This window comes from Balaenoptera borealis (genome assembly GCF_965194805.1).
Source record: "Balaenoptera borealis genome assembly, chromosome: 3".
Lineage (NCBI taxonomy): Eukaryota > Metazoa > Chordata > Mammalia > Artiodactyla > Balaenopteridae > Balaenoptera > Balaenoptera borealis.
The window spans coordinates 60,817,079-60,838,491 of NC_138866.1; the positions used below are offsets into that span (position 1 = coordinate 60,817,079).

General features: G+C 34.2%; 1 protein-coding gene across 16 annotated transcripts in view; it reads right to left on the reverse strand.

Moving 5' to 3' along the window:
• The window catches only part of MIPOL1 (mirror-image polydactyly 1), a 333,916-nt gene that overhangs the window by 137,632 nt on the left and 174,871 nt on the right, over positions 1 to 21,413 (reverse strand). Inside the window, exon 12 of one of the 16 annotated variants that reach the window (XM_082384147.1) lies at positions 2,592 to 4,099. The exons of the other annotated variants lie outside the window; for them this stretch is intronic. Within the exon in view, the coding sequence (XP_082240273.1) occupies positions 3,902 to 4,099 (198 nt within the window). The 3' untranslated portion in view covers positions 2,592 to 3,901. Of the gene's footprint in view, positions 1 to 2,591; positions 4,100 to 21,413 lie in introns of those variants that run through there. 16 annotated transcript variants of the gene reach the window in all.

A 21,413-nucleotide genomic window follows, 5' to 3' on the forward strand; every position in this document is an offset into this window, starting at 1 on the left:
ATGGCTGTATTCCAAAAAAACTTTATTTATAAAAACAGGCAGCCGGTCCAGAGGCCATAGTCTGCCGACTATGTATCTAGAGTACCAGAGACTACAGGTTTACACAGAGCCTGCTGAATATCTGTTGGTCTTTATAAGCTTTTGGTTAATGATGTCAGATACATGGGGAAATGAAGAAAGGAAATGTTTGATTTGTCTAGGTGAACATGTTTCTGGGGGCGATGAAACAAAATACCTGCAATTCACACTGTTCTAGAACAGGTTTGCCAGGGCACATAATGATAGGAAGGAAAAAAAGGAGTTAATAGTGGTTGTATGACAACCACGAGCTTGCATGGTAACACTGCATTGTGACAGGAAACCATCTTGTCAGTGAGCCATGATTTCACCTATTGTATATAAAGCAAAATAAATGAATTTAAAAACCTTGCAGCTTTAAATTCTATTTTCCCTGATACTAATAAAGTTTCAACAGCATTCTTTTTATTTGTGTTTGCATGGCATATCTTTTTTATATCCTGTTAACGTCAATCTTCTTTACATGCCTAGGTTTAGACGTGACTACTCTAAACAGCATAAAGGCAGACCTCAGAGATATTGCGAGTTCGGTTCCAGACCACCACAATAAAGTGAATATTGCAATAAACAAAGTGACATTAATTTTCTGGTTTCCCAGTGCATATAAATGTTATGTTTATACTATACTGTAGTCCATTAAGTATGCAACAGCATTATGTCTAAAAAAATGTGCATACCTTAATTAGAAAATATTTTATTGCTAAAAAATGCTAACCATCATCTGAGCCTTCAGTGAGTCGTAATCCTTTTGCAATAGTAACATCAGAGATCCCTGATCACAGATAACCATAACAAATATAATGAAAAAGTCTGAAATAGTGAGAATTATTAAAATGTGACACACAGTGAACAAATGCTGTTGGAAAAATGGCGCTGATAGACTTGCTTGACAAAGTGTTGCCACAAACCTCCAATTTGTAAAAAACTCAGTATCTGTGAAGCGCAATAAAGCAAGGTGCAATAAAATGAGGTTTGCCTGTATTTTTTTCCAGTCTAAAAATCTTTATCTTTTAACTGGGACATTTGATCGTTTTACATTTAATGTAATTACCTCTAGATTTGGGCTTAAGTATACATTCTTATTTTGTGCTTTCTATTTGCCCTGCCAGTTCTGTTACTTTTTTGTTTTAAAATTACCTTTTCTTGTTATATTTTGGGTTCTTTTATTATCACATTTCTCTTCTTTATTTGAACCTAATACTTCCTTCATATTCTTTTAACGGTTATCCCAGAAATTACAAGACTCAAGTTGACTTATCATAAATCTAATATTAATACTCCTGGACAATGAGAGGACCTAAAATCCTTTAACTCTATTTACTTTCCTCCCAATTTATTTGTTACTGTTCTTTAAATGTATTATAATTCATCTTATTTAGGTTTGAACCCCAAAGGACATTATTAATATTATTTTCTTGAGTCAATGTGCATTTATACTTGTCACTTTTTTTGTGTTTCATTCCTTCCTGGTTGGAAGGTTCCTTATGGCAGCCGTCCTCAACCTTTTTGGCACCAGGGATTGGTTTCGTGGAAGACAATTTTTCCAAGGACTGGGGGGTGGGGGGAATGGTTCAAGCGGTAATGCGAGTGATGGGGAGCAGCAGATGAAGCTTTGCTTGCTCGCCCACTGCTCACCTCCTGCTGTGAGGCCTGGTTCCTAACAGGCTGTGGACTGGTACCAGTCCATGGCCCAGGGGTTGGGGACCCCTGCCTTATGGAATCATGCTCCTTCTATTTAAAGAAAGTTTCTTTAATACAAAGCTGAAAATGACTAACTCAATTTTTAGTTGTCTGAAAATGTGTTATTTTCATGTTTTTTTCTTTTTTTGGAAATTGTATGTGATTCTTTTTCAGATTTGCCTGGTGTTTCCTAGAATACACTGTGGCTTATTCACATAGTTGTGATTCATAATCTATTTATTTAAATATTCATTGAAGCATTTCGTACATAGCTATTCTATATTCTACAGATGACTTTATTGTGTTAGTGTGTTCTCTTTTTGGGTTTGTTGTGTCTGTTGACTACCATTTATAATGGTTTTCTTTCTCATGTGCTTGATTGACCTTTGTTGTGCATTCACATTTTCCAGATAATAATTTATGGGAATTGTGCTGGACTAAATTGGCGATGCCTTTCTCTCAGGAGAAATTGTGTCTGTTTCATCAGGGAGTCAGTAGGGACAATTCCTAGATAAAGTTCAAGGAGTCTGGATTAATGCTGCAGTTTCTGGCTCAGATTGGGATCCCAAGTGAAGATCAAAGTACTTCTATAGATGTTTGCCCCTGGTGTAGCTGGGGTACACTTGTTTGCTTACCATTGGAGAGGGGGATGTTTCTGGTTCAACTCCCAATTTTTTGGTGAAGTAAAATCTTTGGAAGCTTTCGTCTAGTTTTTGTGAGTCTAGCAATGCATGAATTAGATTTTGTCCAGGACCTGGCAGGTCAGCAGCAGAACGGTCGCCACAGTATGTTTTTGCCACACTTCAGGAAGGAAAAGCCTATATTGAAATTTAACACATATTATGCAATCAAAAGTAGACCAAACTGTTTTTATAATTTAATGTTTGGAATTCTCACATTTGGTACATTAACTGGATTTAATTATTTTAATAGTTTAATAATTTTCCTGAATTGCTTTTCAATAGAAAAGATACAAGAGAAGGTTTCAGATTGCCACTTGCAAGCCCTTCTCTGAGAACAACCCACTGTGTGGCTATCCAGTCTAAAATCCAAATATATGAAATGTAAAGTAAAATTCTGAACACAGTCACCCTAACAATATTTTCAATATCATAACTTTTAAGCTCTGTATTAACTAGTGTGACATGATTAGTATTTCTTTTGCTTCCTGTCTTTAAACAATAGCCTCTTTGTTCTACAATAAATACAATATAATATAAGAATGAAAACTATTTAAAACAGTTTAATGGTCAGAATCACTACAGCAGCTAGCATGGTTCAGTTGAGTGATAAACTGTATCATAAGCTTGTTAGATGTCTGATTTCCAATAACTGCCACATATTCTAATTTAACAAATACTTAGGAGTTATCATAGTCTTGCTTATTTTAAAGGGGAAAAGTATATATAAGTAATTATTTAATTGATAAAATGTTGAAAAGTAGAAATTGAAACATTCCCCATTAACTACCTTTAACAACGTGAATCCTTCAGGAAAAAAAATTCCTTGTGGTGGGAGAACCACTTCTTAGGAAATTATTTACTTAAACCTCTCAGGTTTTAAGGTTATAAATAACAGTTAGTGTCAGAACCAGAATTTGAGTACAGAACTCTTAACTATCCATTAAATAAACAATCCTGAGTCTGTGCATTAACTACTTTGCCGACCTCTTCTCCAACTTTTAACAAGCTGTTATATCCTATTGTGATGACTCTAAAGGTAACATAGTTTACTCCAATTTGTAGCTCTTTTTCTGTTCACTGTCATTTATTTTAAAGTCTTATGTTTGTGCTTTTATTTTTAGTGTATGATATCATTCAATTTTTAAGCCATAAGTAATTTAACATATTTAATTTGAACCATTTCTTTGTCCATTAATTCAGACTGTGGAGGCTCTATCTTTTCCACTGAATGAACTCTATCTCAGAAGATACTACCTTGACCTTAAATTTGTTGCTAGTTAGATCCCATTAGATGTCTGGCTCCCAGGACTTCTTGACTATACCTCTGAAAGTCATTTATACCGATATGTACAAAACCACTGACCATCTCACTGGCTTCACTAATAATCTATCCATCATTTAATGAGATTTGCTTCTTTTAATGTCTAGAAAACAAGTTAATCATGCAGTATTCATAGTCTTCAGAGAATATCCATTAAATTATTGATTTTCTGTCTATCACACCACTTGTTCTTGAGGTTATTTCCTCTGGAAAAAAAAATTATATGCAAGAAAACACTTAAAGCATCAGCTGGAATGTGAGTTCCCCCCAAAAGTCCATTCTCCTTTCTCATGGCATGATACATTCCTTTCACCAAGCTTGCTCTCTCTGGTACTACCTAAGAACATGAGCACACAGAGAAAATTAAATTCTTATTTAAACTCAAGATGCAAACATTTCCCAAAATGACAATATTCCCCTCCTTTACAGGAGTTGTAAACATTTCTCTATAGGCCGGTGCTCTTCTATTTAGTTAGAATTTTAGTCAGCAGTATTTTGTTTATTTGTTCAGGATCGTGTATGTTTTTCACTACATCTATAATACACTTCACCACCTGAACACCTGCTGAACTAAACTTAAACTTGTCCTGCCAGCAAGAAATTTTGAAATTATGCAATCTGCAATTCAGTCCATGGCAAGCACTTGGGTAGAATTTCTTCTATACCTTTCAACATACCTAACAACAATTAAAGAACTGCCTGCGTAGAAATATTGCCAACTGAAAAGTTAGTGAAGCGAGTTTAATCAAGTGAACTTGAGTAACATTTTTGCTAAGGAATTTTCTAATACTCATATTAAATGAGTACCGTAATCACTGTCTATCAGATTAACCTTAACATTAATCTAAAATTTTATGAATGTATTAAAAGGAAAATCAGTATGATCATGTAATCTCTAATTAATAAAAATATCATTCACTGTAAAGTTTTTATATATATAGGCTATAAAGAAAATGTAAGACTATGGAAAAGGCTACTGAAAAATCAGCCATGATAACTGGAAAAACATATTCTTATACAAAGGAAAACAACATCTTAATAAGTTACATTCTACATGGAAATTTTTAAATAGGTAAACATTAATATTTAACTAGCAAAAATTACAATTATATAAAACATAAATATAAAGCTTTATAACCAAGGTTATATGAAAGATATTTTTACTGAAATAGTTCATAATTAAATAAGAGTACTAAGAAATTTCAAAGAAAAGAAATGTTAATTTATAAGTCTCTCATTTGTGAAACCATTTTACTCTGGTTTCTAACACTAAGCCAGTAAATTTCCTAGTCATCTTAAAAATCAACAAGAAATAACTGAAGTTATCTGAATTAAAGACGAAGTTTTAAAAAAGACCAAGACACATTTTAAAGAAAAACAGAGGAAGCAAGATTTCACATACAGATTAAAAGTTTTCTTGAATACTTTAAGTTGACATAGAGGCATTAAACAAAGCAACTGAAGTTTTTAAGAGATGACAAAACAAAGGAAGAGAAACTGCTAAACCTGACTTCATTTGTGTTAATCAATATAAACATTAATTTAAACGAAAATTCTGTATATGAACGTGGAATTATTTGGGAGTTGTGTTTAAGCATGTGAAAAGCATAAAAAAAGAGAATTCCCTGTTTCCTTTTGGATGTTGCAGACAACAGCAACACAGCCTAGGGCACACTGCTGCGGATTTTAGCTGTTGTATGGAACTACTCAAAATGCTTTTGATCCATTTTATCTTGCAAGTTAGCAAAGAAATGTTGCAATAAGAAACACCAACAAAGATCTGAAAAAGTTAAGCTCTGGATTACCATATTGTGTTCTCTTGCCATTCAATGCTTCATACAAAGGCAGTGGTGTTCAAAGTAAGGGAAAAAAAGTGGAGGGAGAGAGAAAAAAGAGAAACTGGTTTCAGAGAGCGCAAAGCACAAAGTAAATAATATTCTTCTACATCCCTTCTTTTTCACAGATTGGATGTTAAAGGAGTTGCAGCAATTAGGCTTTTGTTAATTACCAGCTGTTGAAACAGATGTGTTGACTATCCTTATTAGCCAACAGTTGGGTGGGAAGAACAATTGATGCTCCCTAAAACCAACAGCCAGCTGCTCTGCAGTAATTATCTCCAATTAATAATACAGGTGATAAAGGCAAAAAGCTCCTATCCCACTGTTTCAATAACTTTGGTAGTTTCAATAACTATGGCTTTATCATTACACAGTAATAGAGAATACATTTATTACAACAAGTAAGGTTGTGTATTTGACTCGCATTAACCCTATGGTAGTTTCCATTATGCAATTTCTGGAGAAGGAAATCAGACAAGTGCTAAGAGTAGAAGCAGACATTCGGTAGGCTTTTATTTATCATATTTCAAATGTCACTGCCAACTTACTTCTCTAGTACTAACAATAATAGCCAAACATTAAGTTCTTTGAAAAAGAGAAGCATAACTAAAATCTGTTCTTTTTGATTTCCAGGTGTTTTCACTGATCATGTTTTATATTCAGTTCACTGAAGCAATATATTTCCTCTTGGTAGGACTAAATATCAGTGTCTTGTTCCCTAGTTTACATTTCCTCAGTGACTGGTAGAAGCAATTTTACCAAACCCAAAAAGAATTTACTTCATAGAAGTAAACATTATTTTATGTACACAAAGAGATCAGCAAAGCAAACAAGCCAGCAGGAAAACAAAACATAAAACCTTATTTTTATTTTGTAGACATCATCTTATACAATATTCAAGTTTCTAATTATGATGATGTTAAAAAAGAAACACCACAATGGAGCAGACTAATAAAATAGGAATAATTATATGTATACAAATTACTTTTCCTATTTTCTATTGTCAAATGTTCATATTAAAATTTCACTTAACAGAAATGTAAAACAAAGATTTTAAACAAGCCAGGCATCCGTCTCTATCCTACAAAAAAGGTATCTACAAGAATTTACAACCGTATCTATTCACTAATTGGAGAACACTTAAAGACACTGTCTTTCTGAAAACAAGGATTAGAGCTGGATGAATACACCCCTTTCACAAATCTTCCTCATGTCTCTGTTGGGTCATCATAAGCAGCTTGTTCTTCCAGAGTTAAATACAAAAGCTACTGATTATCAGTTCTGAACGCCCTCAGTTAGGCATCAGGACAATTAATAGGGACAGAAACTTTAAAAAACATGTAAATAAATCATTTCACCAAAAGAGGCTGTAATAAAAAAAAATAATGAACAAAGGCAAACTTTCTATAGAAATATTATTTAGGTTGCCACTTGGGCACTCTGGCTTTCCAATATGAAAAATCAGAAGCTTGCCACATTCCATGTAATTACAGGACTTTCAATATTTATATAATTATATAATTACAAACAAGAGAGATAAGCACATTACAAAAAAAGAGAAAGATGGCCCATTTCTATGAAACCAATTTCCCATGAAAATTTGTAATATTTAAAACGATATAATTCATAAGGAAGCTCCTGATATATAGAAGCTAGCAAAATGTGCAAATAGAGGAGCAAACTGTTGGTTTTAATGTCTGGACATCTTTATTAGGCTGTAGAATTTATTCTGTGATTTCTCAGTTCTAATACAAGACCTAATTTCTCACATAGTACTGTTAAGAGCAAACATCTACCCTGACACTGGAGCAGTCCTCCTTTCCCTCTGCACTCTGCAGGAATACTGGAAAAGTACACACGTGACACAGCAGCTGATCATGCTTTCTCTTCTCTGTGGAAAGGTACAGGTTGTAGTTACCATCCAAGGCAGCCATAGCTACTACTGAAGCAAGAGGGCCGTCCTCTCATTATATCCTAGGTGACCTAAACACAGGGAAGGCAGAAGTGAAACCTACTCCTAAACTCACTGCTGTTTAAAAATAAGCCAGGAAATATATATCTGCTCTCTTCCACAAAAAAAAAAGAATGGCAATATGTAGTGAATATCTGATTGCTGCACACAATTCCTCTAAATGCTGCTTTTTTTGACATTTAAAAATACCTAGGGATAACTCAGAACAGTACTCAAGTATTCACAGCTAATTTCAACAGGGGGTGCTTCAGATATCTTATTTTCACACCAATTTCAATGCATTTCTATTTAAGAATTTTACTGTATGATTTAATAACCTGGGATACACATCTGCATTTTCTCATCCATAACATACATTTCCACTGTTCAGCATGCCTTTCCCACCTTGCTCACTGGCACACTCATTAACTTGCTCTGCATTCTTTCAAATCTCCCCACAAAAACTGTTCTTTGTCCTATGCTTCACTTCACCTTGTGTATATATCTATTATAGCATTCATCTAATTACATTTGCATTTTTTGTACATTTATCTACCCAATAGATGGCAAATTTCTTTTCCTTTTAGCATTTCCAGCATGTAGTATATAAGATCTTATTATATTTTCAGTGAATATAAATATTGAAAAAAAACAAAGATATCCTTGTCTACTTATTGTTCAAAAAGTAAATTTTTATAAATGTAAATCATATCATATAAAGATATGGTTTATTTAATTTAGGTTGACCTACCATGTATATCCCCATGAATAGAAAACTTTATCCTCTTAACTGAAATAATCAATTTGGCTTTACTGAATTTCATATTCCACATACTAATTCCAGTTTTACATCACCTCATAATTGATACACCTCATAAATAAAGGTAAAACCTTAAAAGTAAAAATAAGGTTTTTTAAAACCTCTTCTATCCTCACTTACCACTCCTACAGTTTACTTGAAATAGTTTAAAACTGTAGTCCATGCCATATTTTGGATTTTTCCTGTTGTATATAACATATTTTGAGAATCCTTTCTCAACGCATATCACAATTAAAATCATCTTATCACTGCTTAAATTTATCTATAAATTTTAAGGCATATTGGCTACCACTGGTTCTTATACATTATCTTTCCTTCTTTTGAGATCTGTTTTACTTTTCTTTAGGCTATAATACTTCTTCAAGTAAGGATAAATAGGAACTTTCTTAGACTTACTTGTTAAAAAATAAAAGTCTTTGCTTTGCCCACTTGTATAAATGATATTTTGGATAGATATAGGATTCTTAGATTGCAGTATTTCCCTGTAAGATTTATTAATATAGTTGTACTATACTACTATCAGTTTTGCAGGTGAGAAATTTAATACAAGTATGATGCTCTTTCCTTTGCAAACCATTATTCCTATGCTGGAAAGGAAACATTTTCTCTTCACCAACAGAGTACAGATATTTTAGCCAGATATATCTATACATTTAACATATGTAAATAAATTTACATATGAGTAAAAAATTTATCCTACCCAGTCCTTGCAATGTACTTTCATTTTGATAACTTGAGTTTTTCTTTGGTTCAAGTGAATTTTCATCTATTATTTCTTTGAATATGGTTTCCCTTACATCTACTCCTTTCACTTCTAGAGTTACTCCTGTTTTCCACACACTAGGTTTTCTTTGTCTAGCATTTCACTCTAATTCTTTGTTTTCTCCCCTTGTTCTTCCAGATCACTAGATTTTTGTCCCTGATCATTCTGTTGTTCAAATCTCCTATGATATCTTTTTTTTTAATGCTGGTCTATTTTGATCACTCCCTCAAAATATCTGACCCTTCATAAGAAGTCTTGTTTTAATTTTTAAGTTTTCTTCTTGTACTAAAACGGCTTCAATTGGAGCCAACTGTGTGGTAGAATATGGTCTTTCTCCATGCAGCAATCAAATTCTCTGAACTACATGTGGACTCTCAAGCCTATTCATATCAGCCCAAATGGGTTCCCTCAGCACATTTAAAACTACAGCAGTGTATTTGGAAGAGTGGTGATGAGCAAGATTTAGTAAGTAGTTTCTTCATTAGGCAGATTGGCAAGTTTCTCTTAGGGCATGATCATTAACTGGACAGAGATAGCTTCTTTCCAAGACAAGAGGGCCTACTGGAGCTCTGGTATTCAGGGCAAAAACAACTTTTATTCCACCACTTCTTTTCCTATCATTCATTCAAACTTTTAAAAGTTGTATTTGTTTTCCTTTTGTACAAATGGCAAATAGTCCTCCTTTTGGATCATAATATTGACTCCATAGGGAGTTAGTATTGATCCTGCAGGGTTCATTGAACTTTGTCCTATCCTTATCAATGACCTCCAGTCCCAGTAATTTGAACTTATGCACTTCATTCATTAAATACTCCAACAGCCTCCAAGCCAGTCTTTCCTACCTTCCTACACCTGCCCTAGTTAACTCTGTTAAAACCTGTGAGATTACTTTCCTCCAACTCTGGTATTATCAAGTCACACATTTTATCATTCCTCCAGGAAAAAAATCATCAGAACTGCCTTATTTCTATCATACCAAGTACAACCTCCTTTGCTTCACTTTCAAGAGTCCACTCTCTGACATCAGAGTTGTCCATAGGCTGATCAACCATTTTGGGGAATCCCTCCATGGGATGTAAAAAGTTCTGATCTTTGGCAATGGGTGCAGAAGTCTGGCAGCGGGGAGTACAAACTCATATGGTAGTCCAAAAAATAGGGCTGAAAGCAATACTGGTTTTAGTATCTGACGGACACAGCAAAATTATCTGCCTTTTCCTCTGCAGTTGCCGCTTTTTCCTCTGGCCACTAATTTAGCAACCATGATTTGTGGTTCACAATCATGGATCATTCATCATTGCATCACTCCCAGTGATGCAACTTAAGTTCAACAAAAGTACACTGTCAATGTTAACAGTTCATCTCTGACTTCCTCTGTGCAGTAATTGTTGTGCTTTGTATCAAGATAGTGCTAGTTTAATGCTTAACACAGTGAATATTATGAACATGCTTTCTAAGAGTTCAGATAATGAAAATGAGAATGACAATCCCAATGCCGGCATGACCGAGACATCACCAAAAATGAAGGCTAAACGAGAGGACACATGCACACGTAGATTAGGCAGATAAACAATCAAAACAGAACATACTGTAAGATATGCAGAGAGAATTTGGGGTTGGGCATGCTGGAGAGCGAGATGTGAAAGAACATATGGAAACAATCTCCCAAGTCTGGGGTGAGACAGGCAAGTGTTTCTAAATCAATCAATAGGGTTTTTTTCATTTTTTTTGTCTCCCCAAATCACACCAATAATAATAAATTACATCAGGCTGCATTAGCCTGGGCATACTACACAAAACAGACACAAATTATTGTTTTGTTTCCTTGACTGTTCTATGAAACTGAGTAAAATTATCTATTTTGGCTCAGAGGCTGCAACTACGGATAAACAAAAAGGGATTTTGATAAGAGTTGTGCCGGCCCCTTACAGTGTAGTGCTGACTTTGCCAGCACTTAATGGCAATCACGCTTTCTATACCATGTCAAGTGATGTGCCAAGTCAGAGCAACAAAAATCATCCCCCCTACTTATTAGGTATTTTCATTTGACAAATCGAGTTTCAAATTGCCTTCTTGATTTCTATGAGGGTTTTAAACCGTAGAAAACATAAAACAAAAGATTGTTGATATCTTGTCCAAATATAAACTAGACTTTTCTCATTTATCTGGATATTAGGCAGACAGTGTAAATGCAAATTTCGGCAGTTTCTTTTCAGTCTATAAACTTCTTCCCAAATAAAATGAAAAGATCTTACCTGTCAAATGTCCCTCACACCTTGTATGCAATACTTCTAACACAGGGGTATGATCTGTTTACCCGTGATACTGAGGCTTTTATAACGAAAGTTTTTGTTCACTTTTGATTCTCTCAAAACATGCAAAATTATTTAATGAGATTCTTTACTTTATAGAAATGGAGGTAGACAGCCTCCTTAGATATGTGCCTATGATGGCTATCATTGTTGCTGGCCATAGAAAAGATATTAAAAGGCTGGCCTGTAATAAAATCATATTTTCAAAGTACAGGACAAAAAGAATGTCCTTCTATGATTTGGAAACACAATGAGGATACTTATATGCTTTTCTCTAAAACTGTTTGGTGATCACTGAAAAAGCTATAAGGAGCCTAAAGAAGGAAGAGTGGACCACCTGAGTTGTTTAATGTTATGTGTAGGTTGTGAAAAATACTTATACGACCAAAAAATAAACAAAGAAGACCATTTTTTGGAATAAAACCGTTTTGGAACTCAAAGTCACCAGGAAGCAGCATTATATCAGTTTCCTAGGACTACTGGAACAAATTACCAGAGATTGGGTGGGTTAAAACCACAAGAATTATTCTCTCACAGTTCTGAGGCCAGCAAGGTGTCAGTAGGATTGCTTTCTTCCAGACACTATGACAGAGAATCTGTTTTCTGCCTTTTTCCTGGCTTCTGGTGGTGGCCAGCAATCCTTAGCATCCCTTGGCTTGTGTACACATCACTCCAATCTCTGCCTCTGTCATCATATGGTTTTCTTTCCAGTGTCTTCTGAGTCTGTGTCCAAATTTTCCTCTTACAAGGACATCAGTCATTAGATTAGGGTCCACCTTCATGCAGTATAACCTTATTTTAACTTGATTACATTTGCAAAGATTTGATTTCCAAATAAGGTCACATTAATAGGTACCAGGGATTAGAACTTAAGGATTTTTTAGGAGGACACAATTCTACCCACTACAGGCAGACAAGTTAAACAGGGCTTTCTCAATTTCTGTAGTAAACTGTAACTTATTTGGAGTCCAATTTTGAATTCATGAGTTCAAACTACTTCTGTGTTCAACTGATGCTGAGAAAGCCTTTGAGAAAATTCAACATGCATTCATGATAAAAACTTTATAGAACGTCTTTGTTGTGATAAAGAGTATCTACAAAAAATTATAGCTAACAACGTACTTAAAGATGAAAGACTGAATGCTTTTCCCCAAGATTGGGAACAAGGCAATGAAGTCCACTCTAACCACTCTTATTCAACACAGTGCTGGGAGTTCCAGTCAGTGCAATAAGGAAAGAAGAGGAAAGAAGAGACATACACATGTGAAAGGAAGAAATTAAAAAGTCCCTATTTATAGACAAATGATGGCCAGTGTTGAAAATCCCAAGGAATCTTAAAAAACACCCCAAAACCCAAAAAACCTAGAACTAATAAGTGAGTTCATCAAGGCTGCAGGAAACAAGATAAACAAACGAAAATCATTTGTATTTCTGTATACTGGCAATATACAACTGGAAACACAAAATTAAAAACAATATTATTTACAATATTGATAATAAATACTTAAGTGTAAATCTAACAAAGCTTGTACAAGGTCTGTATGCTCAAAAAGACAACTGCTATTAAAGAAATCAAAGAAGACATAAATGGAGACACATATCGTGTTCATGGACTGTAAGATTCAAAATAGTAAAGATGTCAATTCTACTTGAATCAATCTATAGGTCAATTCCTAGCAAAATCTTAGCAGGATTTCTTGTAGATGTAGACAAGCTGATTTAAAAATTTACACAAGGTAAGGAAAGTAGAATAGCTAAAATAATTTTGAAAAGAAGAATAAAGTTGGAGTAATCACACTATTTAATTTTAAGACCTCCTATAAAGCCACAGAAATCAAGACAGTCTGGTATTGGTGAAGGGATAGACAGACAGATCAACAGAACAGATTGGCTAGTCCGGAAGTGAAGCCACACAAATACGGTTAATTGTTTTTTTGATAAAGGTGCAAAGCAATTCAACAGAGAGAGTCGAGTCCTTTAACAAATGGTGTTGGAACAATTAAACATCCATATGCAAAAAAAAAGAAAAAAAGAAAAAAAAAAGACTTCAACCTGCCACATGTTACACAAAAGTTAACTCAAAATGGATAAGTCTAAGTGTAAAATGTAAAACTATGTAACTTCTAGAAGAAAATGTAGAAAAATATCTTTATGACCTAGGATTAGGCAAAGAGTTCTTAGGATGATGCCAAAAACACAGTCCATAGATAAAATAATTGATTAACTGGAATTCATAAAAATGAAAAACATTTGTCCCACCAAAAGTACTAAAAAAATAGCTAATAGATCAAAATTCCATCCATCAGTGGTCCCCGCAACCGGTTACATATGAGAATCACCTGGAGAACTTTTTAAAAACAGATTTTCAGGGCCTATCACTGAATAGGACCTACTGAATCAGATCCTCTGAGGGAGGGCTTTAGAATCTGTATTTTTTAAAAACTCTACAGGTAATTTTGATACACAGCTGATCCACAGACTATCATTTGGAAACAACTGTTATAACAAGAGAACACAGGATTGAGAGCACAGCAGATGGAATAGCTCTGAATAGAAGGAGGGATGTCACCTCCTCTGAGACATTAGGAAAGCAAATAAGGATGAGGTTGAGAGATCATACTTACTAGACCCATTTTCTCTGTGAAGTAAGATACAAGTTTATCCTCTCAGAGAGAAAGAGGAAGAGCACCGGAATTAAGACCTCTAAAAGAATAGTGGAAGTTAGAAACGGTTGTTGCAGAGATCATGCTAAAAGAATCGCTAAGGGGCACTTAGGACAAAATTAAGGTTGAAGATAAAGCCACAATCACAGCAACTGGCTCAACTGGGTAATTATTTTTTATAGCAGTTTAGGATTAAGAATGAAGAAATTGTACTGTATATACTTTGATGTCACCGCAATAACATAATGGTGACAAATTTGTGATGTATCTATAATTCAGACCACATTTGAACCTCGCTTATGCCACAATTTCCCAAACTGAGTGACAGGAAACTCGCAACCGATGTTAACTTGTGCTAAGGGAACAAAGGGTCCCTTGGTCTTATAAGTGTCCCTGCTGTACTTTAAATTTCTTTTAGAAATGCACAAAGAACATTAGAATATTAAAGACTTTGAGAAATCTCACAAAGAAATGTGTTTAATCTTGTTTAATAAGTATGCAAACTTATTTTCTGGGGAAGACTGCTTTTCAACACACTTATTAACATTCCCTCACTACGTTACTTGCAGTTTTGGAAACTGGGAACAAAATATCGATTTATCACATTGTATTTGATCTATTTGATGCAAGATATTCAGGTAAAAAATTCCAAGATTCCAAGTTTCCAAACATTCGCAAAATTCTATAATTAACTAAACATATTTTTATGTAGATTTTATTATATTTTTTAAAGATTTTTTTTTGATGTGGACCATTTTTAAAGTCTTTATTGAATTTGATACAGTACAGCTTCTGTTTTATGTTTTTTTTAAAGTCTTTATTGATTTTGTTACAATATTGCTTCTGTTTTATATTTTTGGTTTTTTGGCCCGAGGCATGAGGGATATTAGCTCCCCGACCAGGGATCAAACCTGCACCCCCTGCATTGGAAGCCAAAGTCTTAACCACTGGACCTCCAGGGAAGTCCCCTTCATGTAGATTTTAAATGTATTTCTAACAATAATGTTGGACAAAGCACTAGGACATCCTGGATACCTAAAAAGTCCTTTCTTAAATCACAAATTAATGGAACACAACCAACATCAAACTCCTTAACTTATCACAAAGAATTATAGTCAAGGTCCAACCATTACTGCAGATTTTGGCATGAGGCAGGTCCATCTTAATCCACTTCCAATGATTTTTACTATTAAGTTGTTATAGATAATAAACAATTAAAGAAAGGAAAAAGGTGAAGAAAATGAGATTGTACATTTTTCTTTTGGCAATGCATCTCTGGAGGAAATAAAGGTGAATGAGGTTAGTAATCCGCAGCTCTATTTTACTGGAGAAAGGGGGGTGAGACCTTAGTCCTCTGAGGCCTAAAGAGTTAAGAAAGAATTTCTGATAGGTTGTTAGGTGATCTGACATAAGCTTACTGTGGGCAGAGCTAAGGATATGTACCTTATGTGTTAAAGTGAGAGGATGAAAAATAGCCCAAGATATTATCTCTACTTTCTCACTTTTCATTCATTCATTCATTCAACCTCACAAACTGAGGTTTGCTTCCATCAAAATATTAAAAGTTAAGGTGAAAACAATATTCAAACTGTTTACATGTATGAATACATATCCTTCATACACTGTATTTTTTTTTCTATATTTCAGATGTATCCTCCTTTGACACAGGTCTCCCTTTAACTACCACTCCATCTCTGTAGTTATACAGCAAACTGATACTTGTTTACATTATCTTTACTTTCTCATTACACATTTTCTCTTCAGCTTACTCCCCCAGAGCATTTATACCCATTGTTCCACTGAAAATGCTCCTACTGAGGTCACCATATAAGTCTCCGCACAGTCAAATCCAGCAAAAAGTATTTTTCTTCATTTCAGTAGATGGACTATACAGCAATTGAAAGAGTTGACCATATCCCTCTCTGACTTGAAAATTTCCTTGATTTCCTAGCTACTCCACTCTCCTGTGTCTTCCTACTCTCCTTTGCTGTTCCTTTTCTCTCCTCTCCTTCACCTCAAATATGTTAGAATGACACAGGGCTTCATCTTGTTCCTCTTCTCTATCTGTATTCTTCCCTTAATACTCTAATCTAGACCCATGGCCTATTAACCATGTATATAGATGATTCTAAAAATTTACATCCCCCGTCCTGGCTTCCTCTCTGAGAACCCCAAATGTCTGTACCTAACTGCTACCATGGTATATTCAAAGTGACTGAAGTGAAAACTAACATAGCCCATCGAAAACTTTGAGTTCTACCCTATCTCTTCTCATCTTTCCTACCTCAGTTGCAATACTACCGTTCGCCCAGCCTAAAATCAGAACACTGATCCTTGAATCTTCTCTTTCCTTTAAGTTACTCCCCCAAGCACCCCCCACCAATGAACACAATCACCATCACTATGATATCCAAACACAGAATGTAAACATAAAAGTACTTTCAGCCGTTGTCTTGAACCCATCTACTCTTTCTACTTCTTAACACCCTAATCTAAGCCACTATCATCTCTCATCTAAGCTAATATAATAGTCTCCTAATGGTTCTCCCTGCTTCTATTCCTACCCTTTACAAACTCTATTACACATAGTAGTAGCCAGCATGATCTTCTTAAACCTTAAATTATGTCTCTCATTTGCTATTAAACACCACTGATACATACTTATCATAAATCCAAAGTCTTATCAATGTAAAAGTCACTTTAAAAACATAATAAAGTTCCAGCTTACCTTTTATTCCCCCAAGTTTTAAAAATGTGGTAAAATACACATAACAAAATTTATCGTCTTAACTATTTTTAAGTGTACAGTTCAGTGGTATTAAACATATTCATAATGTTCTGCAATCATCACCACCATCCATAGCCATAATTTTTTACATTATGTAAAACTGAAACTCTATGCCCGTTAAATAATAACTCTCTATTTCCCTCCACCCCCAAGCCCCTGGCAACCACCATTCTACTTTGTTATGATTTTGACTACTCTAAGTATCTCATCTAAGTGGAATCATAAAGTATTTGTCTTTTTGTGACTGGCTTATTTCATTTACCATAATGTCCTCAAGGTTCATTCATGTTGTAGCATGTGTCAGAATTTCCTTCCTTTTTAGGGGTGAATAATATTCAATTGCATGTATTCACCACATTTTGCTTATCCATGGACACTTGGGCTGCTTCCACATTTTACCTATTTTGAATAATGCTTCTATGAACATGGGTATAAAAATATCTCTTGAGACCTTGCTTTCAATTATTTTGGCTACATACCCTGAAGTGGAATTGCTGGATCATATGGTAGTTTTACTTCTGATTTTTTGAGGAATACCATACTGTTTTCCACAGCGACTGAACCATTTTACATTCTAACAGTGCACAAGGGTTCCAATTTCTCCACATCCTCACCAATGCTTATTATTTTGTCTTTTTTTTTTTTTTTGATAGTAGCCGTCCTAATGAGTGTGAGGGAGTGTATCATTGTAGTTTTGACTTGCATTTACCTAATGATTAGTGATGCTGAGTATCTTTTCATGTGCTTATTGGTTATTTGTATACCTTCTTTGGAGAAATGGCTATTCAAGTCCTTGCCCTTTTTTTAATTGGGTTGTTTTGGTTTTTTGCTGTTGAGTTTTAGAAGTTCTCTATATATTCTGGATATTAATTCCTTATTAATCATCGATATATGATTTGCAAATATTTTCTCCCATTCTATGCAGTCTTTTTACTCTGTTGGTATTGTCTTTTGATGAACAATTAAATAAAATTTTAATGAAATCCAACTTATCAATTTTTTCTTTGGTACCTATGTTTTTTAGATTCATATCCAAGAAATCACTGCCAAATTCAATGACATGAAGCCTTTGCCCTATGTTTTCTTCTAAAAATTTTATGATTTTAGCTGTTATATTTAGGTCTTTGGTCCACTTTGAGTTAATTTTTATATGTGATGTTAGGTAAGGGTCCAACTTCATTCTTTTGGGTGTGGATATCCAGTTTTCCCAGAATCATTTATTGAAAATACTGTCCTTTCCCCACTGAATGGTCTTGGCACCGGTGTCCAAATTCATTTGGTTATATATATACATGAAGGTTTATTTCTGGGCTCTTTTATTCTACTCTATTGGTCTATATGTCTGTCTTTGTGCCAGTAACACAGTGTTTTGATTACTACAGCTCTGTAGTAAGTTTTGAAATCAGGAATTTTGAGTACTTTGTTCTTTTTCAAGATTGTTTTGACTATTTGGTTCCCTTGAGATTCCATATGAATTTTAGGATGGGTTTTTCTATTTCTGCAACAAATGTTATTGGGATTTTGATAGGGATTTTTCATTGACTCTGTAGATTGTTCTGGGTAGTATTCTTTAACAATATTAAGTTTTCTAATCCATGAACATGGGATGTGTTTCCATTTATATATGTCTTCTTTAATGTCTTTCATCAAATTTCTTTTGTAGCTTTCATTGTACAAGTCTTTCCTCTCCTTGGTTAAGTTAAATGCTAGGTATTTTATTCTTTTTGATGCTATTATAAATGGAATTATTTTCATAATTTCCTTTTGAGATTGCTCATGGTTAGTATATAAAAATGGAACTGATATTTGTATGTTGACTTGGAATTTTGTTACTCTGTTGACTTATTAGCTCTAATGGTGTTCTGGTGGACTCTTTAGGGTTTTCTCTGTATAAGATCATGATCATCTGCAAAAAAGAGATCCAGCTTAACTTTCAGATCTAATTTTATATATCTATTCCCCCCTCACTCACTGTGTTCCAGTCATTTTGAATTTCTTCCTATTTACTCACTATATCATGTATATTCCTGCCTCAGAATGTTTATTTTATCAACCCCCCCACCCACAAATGCTCTTCCCATAAGTTCTTGTCTGCCAGGTTCATTGCCATTCAGCTGTTCTTATTCTAGCTTCCTGAGGTAGACTCTTAGAATATTTGCTTTCGGCCTTTTTGCTTTTCTAATAAATACATTTTAAGTATATCACTTTCCCTCTATGGTCTGTTTGAGTTGCAAAGTTCTCTCTCTCTCTAACTCCCCCTGCCCCCACTGTGTGTGTGTGTGTGTGTGTGTGTGTGTGTGTGTATCAGGTGGTTAACTATATTGTTGAAATCTTCTATATCCTTTCTGATTTTGATTTGTTCTATCAATTACTGAGAAAGATGTGTTAAAATCTACCACATGATTGTAAATCTGTCTATTTCTCCTTTCAGTTCCATCAATTTTCACTTTATATATTCTGAAACTACTACTGGGTGTATATAGATTTAGAATTGTTATATTTTCTTTATATTTATCAATGTTAGATATCCTTTATTTCTAATATAATGCTTCTTAAAGTCCACTTTGTTTGCTATGAATATAAATACCTCAGCTTTATTTTAATACCTGCATAATGTTTCTTTTGTCACTCTTGACTTCCAGCTTTTTGTACCATTATAATTTAAGGTGTATTTCTTATAAGCAGTACACAGCTGGGTTTTGTTTTATTACATAGTCTGACAATCTCTGCTTTTTAATTAGAATATTTGTCCTTTTCATTTAGCAAACTACCCTTATTACAATTTTGTTTACAATTTTAATCTTGGTTTCCATCTGATCCATTTTTTGCATTCCTTTTCTCTCCTTTATCATCATCTTTTGGATCATTCAATATATTCTATTATACCACCAACCTCCTTTAGTAGTTCCTAAGTATACATTGTTTCCTCTCTGATCTTTATTATCTCCTTCCTTCAGCTGACTTTAGGTTTTGTTTGTTCTTCTTTTTCTAATTCTTTTAAGTGGTAGCTTAGGTTGTTTGAGATTTTTCTTCTTTTTAAGGAAGGCCTGTATTGCTATGAACTTCCCTCTAAGAACTGCTTTTGTTGCATCACATAGATTTTGTATGGTTGTGTTTTCATTTTCATTTGTCTCAAGGTATTTTTAAATTTCTGCTTTGATTTCATTGTTGTTCCTAAGCATGCATTGTTTAACATCCTTTTTCATGGTTATCTTAGAGATTCTAACTTTTCTAACTTGTTTTCCTGAATTTTAACTAATATGAACAGTTACTTTTATCAGTGATGCTTAGACATTTTGAGTACATTACATGCTTGCTGGCGTTAGGGTTACTTTTGCCATGCATTTTAGTTATAAATACATTTTAAACCTCAGAAGGCATTATTGTTGTTGTTTTTGAATAGGCTACATTAAGTCAATATTTTAATGTTTCTCAGTACACTCATCCTTTTGGTTGCTCTTCATTCCTTCCTACATTTCTCTGTTTATGTTTGGAATTGTTTTCCATTTACCTGAAGAACTCCATTTACTATTTCTTTCAATGCAGACAAGCAAGTGACTCTCTAAGTTTTTGTCCTTTCACTTTGAAGGATATTAAACTGGGCATAGAATTCTACATTGGCAACTTTTTCCAGAGCTTTAATTATGTCATTCTACTCTCTTCTGGTTTCCATTATTTCTACTGAGAAGGCAGCAGTCAGTCTTATTGTTGTTCTTTGAACAAACCATTTTCCTTAGTCTGCTTTTAAGATTTTCCTCCTTCTCTCTGAAGTTCATAACTTTTACTATGCTGTGTCTATGTGTGGTTTTCATTTATTTATCCTGCTGGAAATTCTTAGAACTTCATGAATTTGTGGTTTGAAAGTATTCCATCAGTTTTGGGAAAATCTTGGTTGTTATCTCTTCAACTATTGCTTCTGTGCCACTGTTTTCCTCATCTCCTTCACTGACTCCAATTACACATATACTGGGCTATTTAAATTTCACCTGTCTTCTCAGATACATTTTTTTCTCACCCAAATTTCTTCGTATCTCTGTGCTTCAATTAAAAAATTTACTGTGAATCTGTTATTTAGTTTACTAATCTTGGCTTCTGCCCCTAAACCAATCTAATAAGTTTGCAATTTCAGATATTGTATTCTTCAGTTCTAGAATTTCCAATTGATCCTTTTATAGAGGTTCCAATTTTCTGGTGAAATACTTAATCTGTTTATCTGCTTTCTCTTTCATTTTCTCTATCTTTTTGAATATTTTAATCATAGCTATTATTTCTTTTTCCAATTTATCCCTCCCCCCCTTATCCCCTGGTAACCATAAGTTTGTTTTCTACACCTGTAACTCTATTTCTGTTTTGTAGGTAAGTTCATTTATACCTTTTTTAGATTCCACATATAAGCAATATCATATGACATTTGTCTTTCTCTGTCTGACTTAACTTCACTCAGTATGACAATCTCTAAGGTCCATCCATGTTGCTGCATGTGCCATTATTTCATTCTTTGTTATGGCTGAGTAATATT